Genomic DNA, 13,879 nt, shown 5'->3' with positions numbered 1-13,879 from the left:
TTGGAAGGGATTTGAAGATCATCTAAGTCAGTTTTTCATTTTGTAGATAAGAGAACAGGCCTAGGTGGGAAATGACTTGTCCGAAGTCACACAAACAGAGGAGAGCTAAAACCCAGATGTTCTTGTTTCCAAAAGACTTTTCCTTTCTAAAAGACTCATCCTTTCATGGTTGATACAATAGGCCACCTCCCTAGTGAGGTTTTCCTGTGTTTAACTCCCTTCTCAAGGGAATACAACTTCCTTCCTTTGTACCTATTACCTTGGAACTTACATTATTCTACCCCTTATTACTATTATTTAATTATCTCTTTACAGACAACTGATTAGATGCATTTTTAGCTGACCAGGTTGTTAGGTCCTAGAGGGCGTGGATAGTAACTTATCTCTGTGTTATCTGTAGTTCCTTGGGCAGGGCCTTCCATAAAGTGAGTCATTAGTAATGACTATTTATTGATTTGAATCCATTAAATTTTGATTGAAACTTTTTTCTGCTCTTTTCCTGTAAAGCTGTTTTAGAAGATTTTAGAGAGGATTATGTTCTTTTGTTTTTTTTTTTTTTTTGAGATGGAGTCTTGCTCCGTCACCCAGGCTGGAGTGCAGTGGCGCAATCTTGGCCCACTGCAACCTCTGCCTCCTGGGTTCAAGCAATTCTCCTGTCTCAGCCTCTTGAATAACTGGGATTACAGGCACGTGCCACCATGCCTAGCTAACTTTTGTATTTTTAGTAGAGACGGGGGTTTCACCGTGTTGGTCAGACTGGTCTCGAACTCCTGACCTCGTGATCTGCCTTGGCCTCCCAAAGTGCTGGGATTACAGGCGTGAGCCACTGTGCCCAGCCGGATTTTGGGTTTTAAGAGCAAGTTTCTCCCCCACCAGAAGAGGACTTATTGAAGCAGATAACAAGGCTAGTTGCAGTGAAAAGGCACTTGGAACTCACTGGAAGAGGACATTATATAAAATCCATGTACTATTATTTCAAAGTAATAGGTTACTTTATCTTAGACTTGCTGTAATAGAATTTGTTCTAGATGGCACAAGGCTCATATTAGCTGGGCTATGAGTCCTCTTAGGCATGCAAGAAGAGAGCAAGCTGAAGAAATACAATGTACTGTGTAATTTTATTTTAGTTAAATATACTGAACCAGAGAGGTTGCAGGACTTTCAAGTGCTCATTTAACAGTTCAGTAAAAAAATGGTGAAAGACAGGAAGAAGTTTCCATTTTACTAAACTCTTAAGGCTTGGAAATCATACTGTGCAATAATTAATTAAGAATAGTGGGCCAGGCACGGTGGCTCATGCCTGTAATCGCAGCACTTTGGGAGGCCGAGGTGAGTGGATCACCTGAGGATCAGGAGTTCGAGACCAGCCTGGCCAACATGATGAAACCCCATCTCTACTAAAAAAATATAAAAATTAGCTGGGCGTGGTGGTGCATGCCTGTAATCCCAGCTACTTGGGAGGCTGAGGCAGGAGAATGGCTTGAACCCGGGAGGCGGAGGTTGCAGTGAGCCGAGATCGTGCTACTGCACTCCAGCCTGGGCAACAAGAGCGAAACTCTGTCTCAAAAAAAAAAAAAAAAAAGTGACTTTGCGAGCTCATCTTCTAAAAACTGAGAAAAATAGAAATAGCTCCAAAACACCGTTGTATTTCTGTATCTGAAGAAATTGTTCTTCACTGCTTTTAAGAGTAAGCTAGACTTTTCTTTCTTGAGTACACCCTCACATGAATGTGAGCATAGGATGGACTGCCCTCTAGACTCTTCCCTAAATGCCTAATTTCTTTCTTTCTTTCTTTTTTTATTGTGGTAAGGAAACACATAACAAAATTTACCATCTTAACCATTTTAAAGGTACAGTTCAGGAGTGTTAAGTATATTCACATTGCTGTGCAACAGATCTCCAGAATTTTTCATATTGCATATCTGAAACTCTATACCCATTAAACAGTTCTTCTTTCCCCCCTTTCTTCAGCCTCTGGTAACCACCATTCTACTTTCTGATTCTATGGGTTTGACTGCTTTCAAGACTTCATTTAATTAGGATCATATAATGTTTGTTTTTTTGTGTGTGACTGACTTAATTTATTTCTTGATTGAATCACACAGATAAACAAGGTATTGTCCTTAAATTCTCAGAGTCACTAAGCTTTGATTCTAAAGAGATCTGAGATATTGAATCTATAAATAACTTAAATTTACAAGAAGAAAACAAACACATTAAAAAAGTAGGCAAAGACATGTGCAGATACTTTTCGAAAGAAGACATACATGGCCAAGAAGCATATGAAAAAATGCTGAAATTTTTTCATCATAAGAGAAATACAAGTCAAAACCACAGTGAGCTACCATCTCATACCAGTCAGAATGGCTATTGGTAAAAAGTCAAAAAATAACAAATGCTGGTGAGATTGTGGAGAAAAGGGAATGCTTATGCATTGCTGGTGGAAGTGTAAATTAGTTCAGCCATTGTGGGAAACAACGTGACGATCCCACAAAGAACTAAAGACAGAATTACCATTCAACCCAGCAATCCCAGTATTGAGTCTATACTCAAAGGAATATAAATCGTTCAACCATAAAGACACATACTCACATATGTTCATTGCAGCACTATTCATAATAGCAAAGACATGGAATCAGCCTAAATGCCCATCAATAGTGGACTGAATAAAGAAAATATGGTACATATATACTATAGAATATTATGCAGTTATAAAAAAGAGTGAGATCATGTCCTTTGCGGCAACATGGATGGAGCTGGAGGCTATTATCCTAAGCAAACCAACAGAAGAACAGAAAACCAAATACTGCGTGTTCTCACTTATAAGTGGGAGCTAAATGATGAGAACACATGGAAGAAAGAGGGGAACAGCAGACACTGAGGCCTCCTTGAGGATGGGGAGTGGGAGAAGGGAAAGGATCAGAAAAAGTACCTATTGGGTACTATACTTAGTACCTGGGTGATGAAATAATCTGTACACCAAACCCCTGTGACGTGAGTTTACTTGTATGACAAACCTGCACATGTACCCCTGAACCTAAAATGAAAGTTAATAAAAAAGTTATTGAAAAGTTCCATCCACCCATTTTACAGATGAGTAAAATCAGACAAGCAGAGGTTGCCTACAGTTAGTGAAAAATAATAGGAAGTTCTAATGTCTTCTCTGTTTCATTTTTAGGTCCATCTGATTATCAACAACTCAGATGCCAAATAAATATAATATTTAGAAATGCCATTTATATTAAGCTACTGCTGATGTGGATCCTATTTTCTGCAGAGCATTTTTACATATCTGCAGTAAAGAGAGTTTAAATTATATTTTTTTCCAGTAAGATTTATTTTTGTCAGTATCTGCTAAGATAGGATAAGCTGATGTATAGATTTTTTTTTGTTAAAAACCTTATGGCAGAAGCTGTAAAGTAGGGATTGGCAGGGTGCTTTTTCTGCAGAGGGCCAGATAGTAAATATCTGGGGCTTTGTAGTCCATACAGTGTCTGTTGCAGTGATTCAATTCTGCTGTTTTAGTGTGAAGACAGAGCATGGCTGTGTCCTATTGAAACTTTATTTACAAAATCATACAGTGGACCAGATTTGACTTGCAGGCTATAGTTTGCAAACCCCAGTGGTAAAGTATTGGGACACCATTCCCACTTTTCAGTCTGCAGCAACCTAGCTTGCTTCTTTCATATACAATTGTAGTTGTTTATGGTGATGGTGATGATGATGTTGACTAAGAAAATAATGTAAATCAAATTACTATTATCTGTTGACATGATTTTAGAGTTATTTTCTAGACAACGTAGTAGGCTTAAGATATAAAAAACATACTTAAGAAAATAGCATGTTTGAAGTACCTCTTCAAAAAGAAGACTGGAAATTTTTCTACGTATTGATAAAAATATTTTTTTCTAAAGGAAAATAGCTTTGTTCTTATAAAGATAAGACATAAAGAATAAATTAAAAATAAGCCCAAATCTCCAAGCCAGGAGTAACCACTGATAATAACCATATTTTGGTCTTTTGCTAGGTGATTTTGGTTGGCCACCTCTAGATCCACTGTCTATCTTTTCTACTTGCTTAGTGGCAAGGAAGACCAGCCTCTGTGGACTACATCAGCAGGCAGCGATGAAGACCAGAGGCTGCAGGGTGTTACCCCTCACCCCCAGTGCACATGCACACTCCAGTCAGGCAGCCTTCTCATCGCAGCTATGCGGGTTCTTATAACCATGCCCTCCCCAGCCCTGCCCCTTGCACCTTCAGGCCAAATTGTTGGTACAGTCAGCTACCCCAGGGACTGTACCATCTCTCTTGCTTTCTCTAAGCATCTCCATCTCTTTATTAATCTTTTCTAGTTTCCCTAGTTTGAGTGTGCCTTCTGTCCCTCACCATGGCCCTGACCTGACTGGTACAGATGCTGCATCCAGTTTGACTGATTCCACCACCAAGGCAAATAAGCAGCGCTCTCCCTGTCTGCTTTAATTTCGTAGGGAAAGAACAAAGAGCTTCCACACTTCATTAGAGCTACACTACCATTCACATTCCCAGGCCTGCATTTCCTAGCTGTATGACTTTGGGCAAATTACATCATCTTGGTTTTCCAATTTGAAAACGGGATAACAATATATACCTCACAGAATTGTTGGGAAGATTAAATTAAGTCATGTTTGCAAAGAGCTTAGCACAGTGTCTAGCACACAGCTGAATGTGCTGAAAGAAATTATAAAAGAGCAACTTCATTTTTCTTGGTTTGTAAACAGATACACCTCAAAGGAGCCTTTTAAAGAGAAAGGCTGTTTCTAACAGAGGAATGCTTTCCTATCACACGTGTTTCAGAGACTGTATTTCAGTGAGCCATCATGGCTCCTGCTCTGCCTAAGGCTTGAGCAGTTTCTTACGGACCGCTCTCACCTGCATGTTTCTAGCTGACAGGAGGTGGCAGTAGAGAGCTAGGCCCACCCTTGCACATGGTTTGGGCTGATAGGAAATCTGCATGATAGCTCTTGTAGTGTTAGTATTATGACTCAAGAAATAACTTTCAGAGTCAACAGAAAGAGGATAGGCATTATTCATATCCCCAAGTATAATACGGCTAGAATTTATTGAACACTTACTAGAGTTTTACCTCCTTTATTTAGTCCCTCTAAAATAGATAGCATTATTTTTATCTGAAGGAGAAGAAATTGGGTTTCAAAGAGAATTTCAGTAACTTTACTAATGTTTCTTAGCTAGTAATGGTTGTTACGGGATTCAAACCCAGGCAGTCTCTGTAAAAGCCTGCACAGATAACTGCCGTGCAGGACTGCCTCCAAGGCTCTTGTCCTTGATGTTTGTGTTTAAAAAATATAAGGATGATATTTTTTAAAATTTGGTTCCATATGCGCATGATAAAAATGTAAACCATATAGAAGAGTACTATGAAAGTGTAAAATAGTCTTCTCATCCAAGTCTCCTGTTCTTTAATACTTTGTTTCAGAGGTAGCCACTCTTCTTTTGTATCCTTCCTGAGATATCCTTATAGGGGTGAACCTGTATTATGGGTAGAACGATTGGTTTCTATAACCCATTTTATCTTGACTTCTGGTCTCTTGTCCTTGATATTTTTCTAGGCTCTTTGGATTAGGTAGGAGGAAAGTGCTGCTGTGAGATCTTCAGCAGCCAAGTCACTAAATATTATCCACATTTCTTATTTGCTTTTTCAGCTTTACCTAGAAGAGTCTAAATTCCTGTCACCTCCTGCTTCCTTCATTTAAACACATAGTGTTCATAAGATTGAGTGAAAGCCTTGAACCCATAATACACTTAGGTTTTAAATATAAGATGCACGCAGATTGTCTTATATTCTGAATACCTCATTAACTGATTAGCAGAATGACCCGTGTCACCCAGGGATACTAGGAGAAGGGCCACCTTACATGGTGTTGGTACTTATTTCTAATGCTTTTGTGACAAATATGGTCACTGTATTCTGGTGCAAATGTTAGTATCTGTGTTAAAAGAAAGAATTTTATAGTAAGAATGCAGAAGTGATCAATTATGGTGGTCATGTCTTTAATAGATGATTCTTACTACAGTGTGTTTGAGTCAGTGTGAATATTCCCAGATGGCCAAAATAGGTTGTGACCATTCATAGCAGAAAGAGTGAAGGTATGTTTACAATGTAATTTTTAAAAATTAACAGTCTATAATAATAGGTGGCTCAGTTAACTCCTCCTTAAGTATGTTATAGATTTGCAGGGAACCATGTTTTTTAAAAACCCAATTTTTGTTTATAATCAGAAGTTGAATATATTTTATTACTGCAGTCATGTAAATGGTTTTGTTTATTGCCTTGTATGTGCTGTACTGTTTTATATGAAGAGTGATTCAAGGAGGTTGTGCTTCAGTCTGTTCTTTCTAAGGCAATCATAATGAGTTCAAAACATATGGTGTTGATTTTTGACAGTTCTGCCTCAAGAGCTATCATGAATTATTGGTTCTGTATTTTATTTTAGGATTTCAGCTTCTTCATGTTTTAGAAGCATGTTTGATGGAAGTACCTGTGTCTCTCTGTAATCAGCCACGTGGCCTGAGGAGTAGGCATGCAGCAGTTGATTAAGTTGACATTTGGTATTAATAGCTTAGAGACTCTTTACATCATAATATGCTTATCCATTCTAGATTTTAGGTGAAGGTAATTTTGATGATGTTTCATAGCTAATAAGTGGTAGTGCTGGATTCAGACCCTGGCAGCCTGTCTAGAATCCTACACACTTAACCCCTCTCCTGTACTACCTCTAAGATGCTTGGCCTTGTTGTGTTTCCTCCATACCTTTACTTAATCTCATTTGTATCTTTTGGTAATAGGAGCCATGTATATTATCCATCTGAAACAGCAAGCCCTCAGCTTCACCTCTTATGAGCTGAGTCTCTTATGAGTTGAATGACTTTAGGGAGTAATTTGACCTCTCTGAGCATCAGTTTATTCTTTTGTGAAATGGGGATAATAGTTCCCACCCTCCTGCCTCCCTAGGTAGATGTACTGACCAGTTGGTTTTATTCATCCTTCTCTTTCCAGGATATGGCATCTTGCCTGACACATCGTAGGTGCTTTACAAATGTTAGTTTCTGTGCTCTCCTTCTCTTCTAGAAGCAGGACTTTGGTTAAGATTTAGGTATCTCATAGGATAATCTGAACAAGTCACTCCTTGGATATAGTCAGGAAGCTAAAATAAATACAGCAAGGGGACTACTCATTATATCCCTTATATCCTTCACTGTCATTCTTTTTTTCATGGTAAACAGAACTGAGCTCAAATTCTCTGGGGAAAGACAAAAGCTCTGTTCCTAGAAGGAAGGGAGAAGGATTCCTACTACTTAATGGACCACAGTCATTCTTACAGTATAGGATAAGAGCTGGTCACACCAAACTGCATGGACTGGGAAGACTCAATGGAAGTTTAAGATTTGTGATATTATGATTGTTATGATAAATAAGTTAACAAAAAGAGTAGAAAACCCTTACAGGAATGAAAAACAGTGTCGCAGGAGCAAAGGTGTGCAGATAGGAAGGTGCCCACATACCTCTTGGGCTCTAACACTTATTTTCAGCCTTCTTTTCAGTATTACAGTAAAGACAGTCCGCTAGCTGAACTGATTATATTCTGAAAAGCTCAGGACAGGGAGTCTGAGTTCAGGACATCTTAGGAGGTGTCAGGGGCCCAGGCTACCTCACTGCCAGAATTAATAAGAATGTTTTGTACGGTGAACTGAATCCTCAGAGCCTAATACTTCTGTCTCAGGAAGTAGAGGCATTTATAGAATCTTACTTCTTCATTTTTTTTCAAGGCCTACTACCTAGGCTTTTTTTCTGGTCAACGAAGATTCTGCAGCTCAGCATCTGTCCCCATCTCTCCACTTATATTATCCTTGCCCCGGTGATTCCCTAGTTGCCAAATCTAATAGATATTTTTGTGTCCTTACCTTACTCGTCCATTCTGCCACATTTGACACTGCGTCTACTTCTCTCTCCCTGAAACTCTCTTTCCTTATGTTCTATGATGGGGGTTATCACATTGCAGCCCCACAGGCCAAATCTGGCCCTCCACCTGTTTTTGTAAATAACATTTTATCAGGACACAGCCACACTCATTCATTTACGTTTGTCTTTGGCTGCTTTCATACTACACAGCAGAGTTATGTTCTAACAGAGACCCTAAGGCCTGCAAAGCCTAAATTATTTACTCTCTGGTCCTTTGTAGGAAAAATGTGCTAATCTGCATTCTATAACCTCATTCTCCCCTGGTTTTTTTCCTCTTTTTTTGGCTCTGCTGAACCCCTTTGCTGAGAGAACATGTAAGAGCCAGTTCTAAGGTAAGATTGTAAAAGCTCTGGTCAAAAAATACTTGAAATATTGGAGAAACTATACCCCTTTCCCTGCTACCTGGTTCAAGAAATAGTGCCTGAGATTTCTTTTTAAAAAAATAGAAAGTTATCCTAATAAATATAATTGTTGTGAACAGATATGTTGCATTATCTAATACAGTTTTCATGACCAGCTCCATTTTACAGATGAGAAAACAAATGGAAGCACAGAGATTGCAGTAGCTTTCCTATGATCACACAGCTAAGAAATAGCCTGAGGGCCTATGCCCCTAATCACCACATCAGACAGCCTCCAGAGGGCACTGCTGTTTCAGAGCCAGCACCAAATGAAAAGACAGAAGATGTTTTTGAGCAAATAAATGCAGTATGTGGGGTTGGGTGAGTTTTCCAAAGGTTAGCTTTGCAGTTTTGGAATGCAAGATCACATTGGAAAGCTAGAGAAGCCTGGAGAAAAACACTCAACAAACCATGACTCTGCAGAACAATCTTACGACATCTAGAGAGCTCTGTGCCCACTAGCACAGAATGTGAAGCAAGTGCACACAGGATTAAAATCAGAGCAGGTTGGCTCTTGCACATTGCACCGTCAGTGGACGCTATTAATGAGCCTTTGGTGATTTGAAAACAGAGCAATGCCAGAGGCATATGCAGAACTGTGCACGGACTAAGGTTTTTCTTCTGTCTCCCCTATTGAATTCTGACCTTGTGGTGTGTGAAGGTGTCTCTGGTGTCTACCTCTATTAGTGGGACCAGTGTGTGTGAGGGAAGCTTGTTGAGCCTCTGCATGATTTTTAAGCCCCACTGAGCTGTCACCTTTGAGGAGGAAAAACGTCCAGCATAGTGTTGCCAAAGTGTGAGGAGCCCCAGGGGGGTTTGTGGGGTGGGTGATTCATGTGGGGATGGTGGTAAGGCACAGGAAGAGCTTCAAGGATGACAACAAATAAAGTCAAGCAAAGAATACATGATGTGTTTCAGGGAAAACACTTGGATTTAACAAGTAGCAGAAGTGGGAGCAGACTAGGAAGTATATCTTAAGGACCTGAGGCCAGGAGCAGCCTGTGATCCCCGTGATTGAAGAGAGCAGCAGGAACAGTTCTGTGGGCAGGGCTACAACAACAGCACCGCATGTATGATGTAAGGACCTCCACCTAGGAAGGGTTGTTTCCGAGCCTTAGTTACCTGGGAATCCAAAACCATTCTCGTCTTGCTTCTCAAGTGTAAAACTCATTTTGAAAAAGCAGCCATACAAAGTTATATTTTTATTATTTTATTTTATTTTTTTGCCTCTTTGAGCCAAATTTATGTACTTCAGAATTATTAAAATAGAGGATGTCATGCTAGGATTGATCCATTCTGCAGGCAAAATATTCATTTTTCAGGGCTTCTTTGGCCTAAAATTCTATTAAAATCCAAGGAAGAAAGAGGAATTGGAAAAATTATGGCCCTCAAAGAAATTTTCTGTCCGGTGAGGGAGACAGAGACGTGTACCATCAACTGTGGTACAAGGTAGACTTCAGTGAGAGCTGTGATCAAAGTACAGGGAGTAACAAGAAAAGAGGGAGTAGATTAACTCTCGCTCAAGGGATTTGAGAACGTTGTTTTCTTATCTCTGTTTCATTTCTTCATTCTTTTCCTCCAACTGCCTAAATGTGGATGTTCCAAAATTCTGCCTTTTCTTTCTTGTGTATTGTATCTGGTGGGAATCCTGACTATTCTCCTGGCTTCTCTTTTGGTCTCTTTGCTTTTTTAAATTTTTTATTGTGGTAAATAACATATAATGTGAGATCTACCCTCCTAAAAGTTGTAAGTGTCTGGGAAAGTATTGTTAACTGTAAGCACAGTTGTACAGCAGATCTCTAGAACTTTTTCATCTTCCATGAATGAAACTCTGTATCCATTGAATGGCAACTCTCTGTCTCCCCCTTTCTCCTGTGCCTGGTAACCATCATTCTACTTTCTGTTTCTAAGATTTTGACTACTCTAGATGCCACATGTAAGTGGCATCATAAAGTATTTGTCTTTTTGTGGCTGACTTATTTCACTTGGCATAATATCTTCCAGGCTTATCCATGGGTTGCATATTGCAGAATTTCCTTCTTTGATATGGCTGAATAATATTCATTGAATGTATGTACCACATTTGGTTTGTTCGTTCATCCATCGATGCATACTTGTTTCCGTATCTTGGCACTTGGGAATAATGGTGCGTTGAACGTGGGAGTGCAAATATCTCTTTAAGACCCTGACTTCAATCCTTTTGGATAAATACCCAGAAGTGGGATTGCTGGGCCATATGGTAGTTCTACTTTTAATTTGTTGAGGAACCCATATACTCTTTTCTTTAATGGCTGCATTATTTTACATCCCCACCAGCAGTGTACAAGGGTTCTAATTTCTCCACATCTTTGCCAACATTTGTGGTTTTCTATTTTTTGGATATTGGACATCCTCATGAATGTGGGGTGGTATTTCATTGAAGTTTTGATTTGTATTTCCCTGATGATCAGTGATGTTGAGTATATTTTCATATGCCTGTTGGCCATTTGTATGTCTTCTTTGGACAAATGTCTGTTTAAGTCTTTTTGTTTTTTTTGAGACGGAGTCTCACTCTGTCGCCAAGGCTGGAGTGCAGTGGCACAATAGCTCCGCCTCCCGGGTTCACACCATTCTCCTGTCTCAGCCTCCTGAGTAGCTGGGACTACAGGCGCCCTCCACCATGCCTGGCTAATATTTTGTGTTTTTAGTAGAGACGGGATTTCACCGTGTTAGCCAGGATGATCTCTATCTCCTGACCTCATGATCTGCCCGCCTCTGCCTCCCAAAGTGCTGGGATTGCAAGCATGAGCCACCGTGCCCATCCTGTTTAAGTCTTTTGCTCAGTTTTTAATTGGGTTATTTGGTTTTTTGCTGTTGTGTTCTAGGGGGTCTCTGTGCCTTTGACCCCAAATCTCCATGCCTGTACCTGGTGAACTCTGCACTCATGTCTTCTGCTACTCCTCAGGTTGATCCTTCTGTCCAAGCAAGTAACCTGCTCCCCACTCCCTACTCCCTCACTCAGCTCTTGCCACCCTTCTTTTGGTTTCTGAAAGATACTTAGACCCAACTCTGACACATCTTAAAAATCCAGGTCAAGTTGAGTTTTCCGTGAATTCTTCCCTGACCACCCAGCGTTTGCTCTCCCCCTGCTGGGGTCCCTAGTATTTGTCCCTGTTGCTTTTGGGGCATTTGGCAGAGACTGCTGCCCTGCATTGGAATGGATATTACATGCGGTTATATTTTGTACTAACTGAACTGCCATTTCATGAAGGGAAGAGACTGTGTGTCCTCCAGAGGACCTTACAGAGCACCTTGCCATACTGTAAAGAGGCAGGAATCCTTAGAAAGGTTTGCGCATTGTGTGTTCTAGGTATAGAAGACAGAACTGAACTTCAAGCCTGATGGTGCTCTGGCAACAGAAAGAGGACACGAGGGAGTAAAGTCCAAATTCACAGTCCACTGTCAATCCCAAGAGGGACAAATGAGCTGGACAGGGACAGGGAGGAAAGACAGAGGTCAGTGACCAGGACCTTTTTAGCAAGTTGGGATTGGAATAGACAAGCAGGTTTACAGGGGAAGGTCATTACTGTAATCTGAGGCATGCTTTGCTGGATTTTGGCAGGCAGGGGTGACCAGGTGTATGCTGGGAGCCAGAGAGAAGCTGAGTTCACCTCACAGTTCTTCAGGTAGTCAGAATATCTGCTGATAGTGGGGGCTAGCCATGTTGGCAGTCTGATCTTCTCTACTCTGAACACGCCGTTCTGGAGAATTCATGGCTTCCAACCCTGGTATATCTTGCCAGCAAATGCTATATGAATGGTTAGTCCACAACTAAGCTATAGGTCACCCAGAAGCCCCCAGGACAGCTGTCAGGAGGCCAAGACTCAGTATAAGGAGGCTACAGGGCAGACTACTGGGTTTGACATGTAATGCGGCTCTTATGCTGACACTGTTACCCCATGTTTCTTGCCAGAGGCTGGAGTACCATTCCCTCATGGAGGTCCTTCACCTAGTGACCTTCATTGCCATCTTCATGGGAATCCCCACACACCCTTACTGCAGTTGGGTTTTTATAGCCTCCAGGACCCTGCCTCCCACCCTGAGCTCCAGCATTCTGTCCTGATAATGTCATAGCCAGTTCTGGTCTTCGTGTTACTTGAGAGGGTTCTAGCCAGAGGACTAGTTGTGGGTCCCCATCTTGTACCTTTCCCTGAGTAGGTCAAAGCCTGCTCTCACATAAGTCTGGGGAAGCCCGGCAGCCTGGCCTTGCCTCTTCAATGGGAGGGGAAATGAGGAGGGAGTAGCCTGTCTGAACTGCTTGGTATGCCTGACAGTGGACTCTCTTTCTGCTCACTGACCCTGAGAAACAGCTTTGTCCTTTATGGCTCCTCCTTGACTGTCTCCCACCCTCCAACTGTCATTATCCTGGGGCATTGATTTCCAAACCTGACAGGTATGGAGAATCACCAGGACGCTAGAAAAAAGAGGGCCCTATCTCTGGAGATTCTCTTTATTTAACTAGTTATGAATGAGGCCTGGGAATCTGGCACTTTTGTACAGATACATGTAAAAGATCTGTTGAGGATGAATAAGAGACTTAACTAAGTTGCTGAGTAAGTTTTATTTCCTTTTTTGTCCAACTCTGTGCTTTTTGGATATTAATGGTCACACATTGTTTTTAGAAATCAGAGAAAGAATTGATGTCATTACAAAACAAAAAACACATCCTGAAATGATCTTTCAGAAACAATTAATCCTCTTAAATTTGTTCCTCTTTTCCGCAGGGGGACTTGATCTCATCTTCATGCCAGGCCTTGGGTTTGACAAACATGGCAACCGACTGGGGAGGGGCAAGGGCTACTATGATGCCTATCTGAAGCGCTGTTTGCAGCATCAGGAAGTGAAGCCCTACACCCTGGCGTTGGCTTTCAAAGAACAGATTTGCCTCCAGGTCCCAGTGAATGAAAACGACATCAAGGTAGATGAAGTCCTTTACGAAGACTCGTCAACATCTTAAGTCTGGATTACTACAGCCAAATAATCAGTGTTTTATATGAGAGTAAAGCAAAGTATGTGTATTTTTCCCTTGTCAAAAACTAGTTGAAATTGTTCATTAATGTGAATACAGACTGCATTTTAAAATTGTAATTATGAAATACCTTATATAAAACCATCTTTAAAAACCAATAGAAGTGTGAATAGTAGAATATTAATTAAAATGGAGGCTATCAGCCTGTGATTTTCAGCTTAACTTCCTGGTGTTAATGTGACAAGTTGATCTGTCTACTTTGCAATTTAAGTTAAATATTTATGAGGAACTGTGCTCCGACTGAGTGCGAGAGGAAGGTAAACTCGCGGGAGTGGGCACTGTATTTCATTATGCCTGTCATGACCTGGTCTGTCCTGGCAGGCACATGGAGACTTGAGGACTATTAATTTATTTGTTGGTATTTGCTTTGGATACAGAATTCCCTAAGAATAT

At 40.7% G+C, this 13,879-nt stretch overlaps 1 protein-coding gene across 7 annotated transcripts in view; it reads left to right on the top strand.

The window, feature by feature from the left end:
* Nucleotides 1-13,648, top strand: part of MTHFS (methenyltetrahydrofolate synthetase) — a 52,452-nt gene extending 38,804 nt beyond the window's left edge. For all 7 annotated transcript variants that reach the window (XM_510537.8, XM_001154891.5, XM_001154837.6 and 4 more), the window contains one exon: nucleotides 13,182-13,648. In XM_510537.8, the coding sequence (XP_510537.1) occupies nucleotides 13,182-13,414 (233 nt within the window). In that variant the 3' untranslated portion in view covers nucleotides 13,415-13,648. The remainder of the gene's footprint in view (nucleotides 1-13,181) is intronic.
* Nucleotides 13,649-13,879: the final 231 nt, after the last annotated feature.

This window comes from Pan troglodytes, chromosome 16, assembly GCF_028858775.2.
Source record: "Pan troglodytes isolate AG18354 chromosome 16, NHGRI_mPanTro3-v2.0_pri, whole genome shotgun sequence".
Lineage (NCBI taxonomy): Eukaryota > Metazoa > Chordata > Mammalia > Primates > Hominidae > Pan > Pan troglodytes.
The sequence above is the reverse complement of the archived record's forward strand: the minus strand, read 5'-3'. Positions and strand labels throughout refer to the sequence as shown.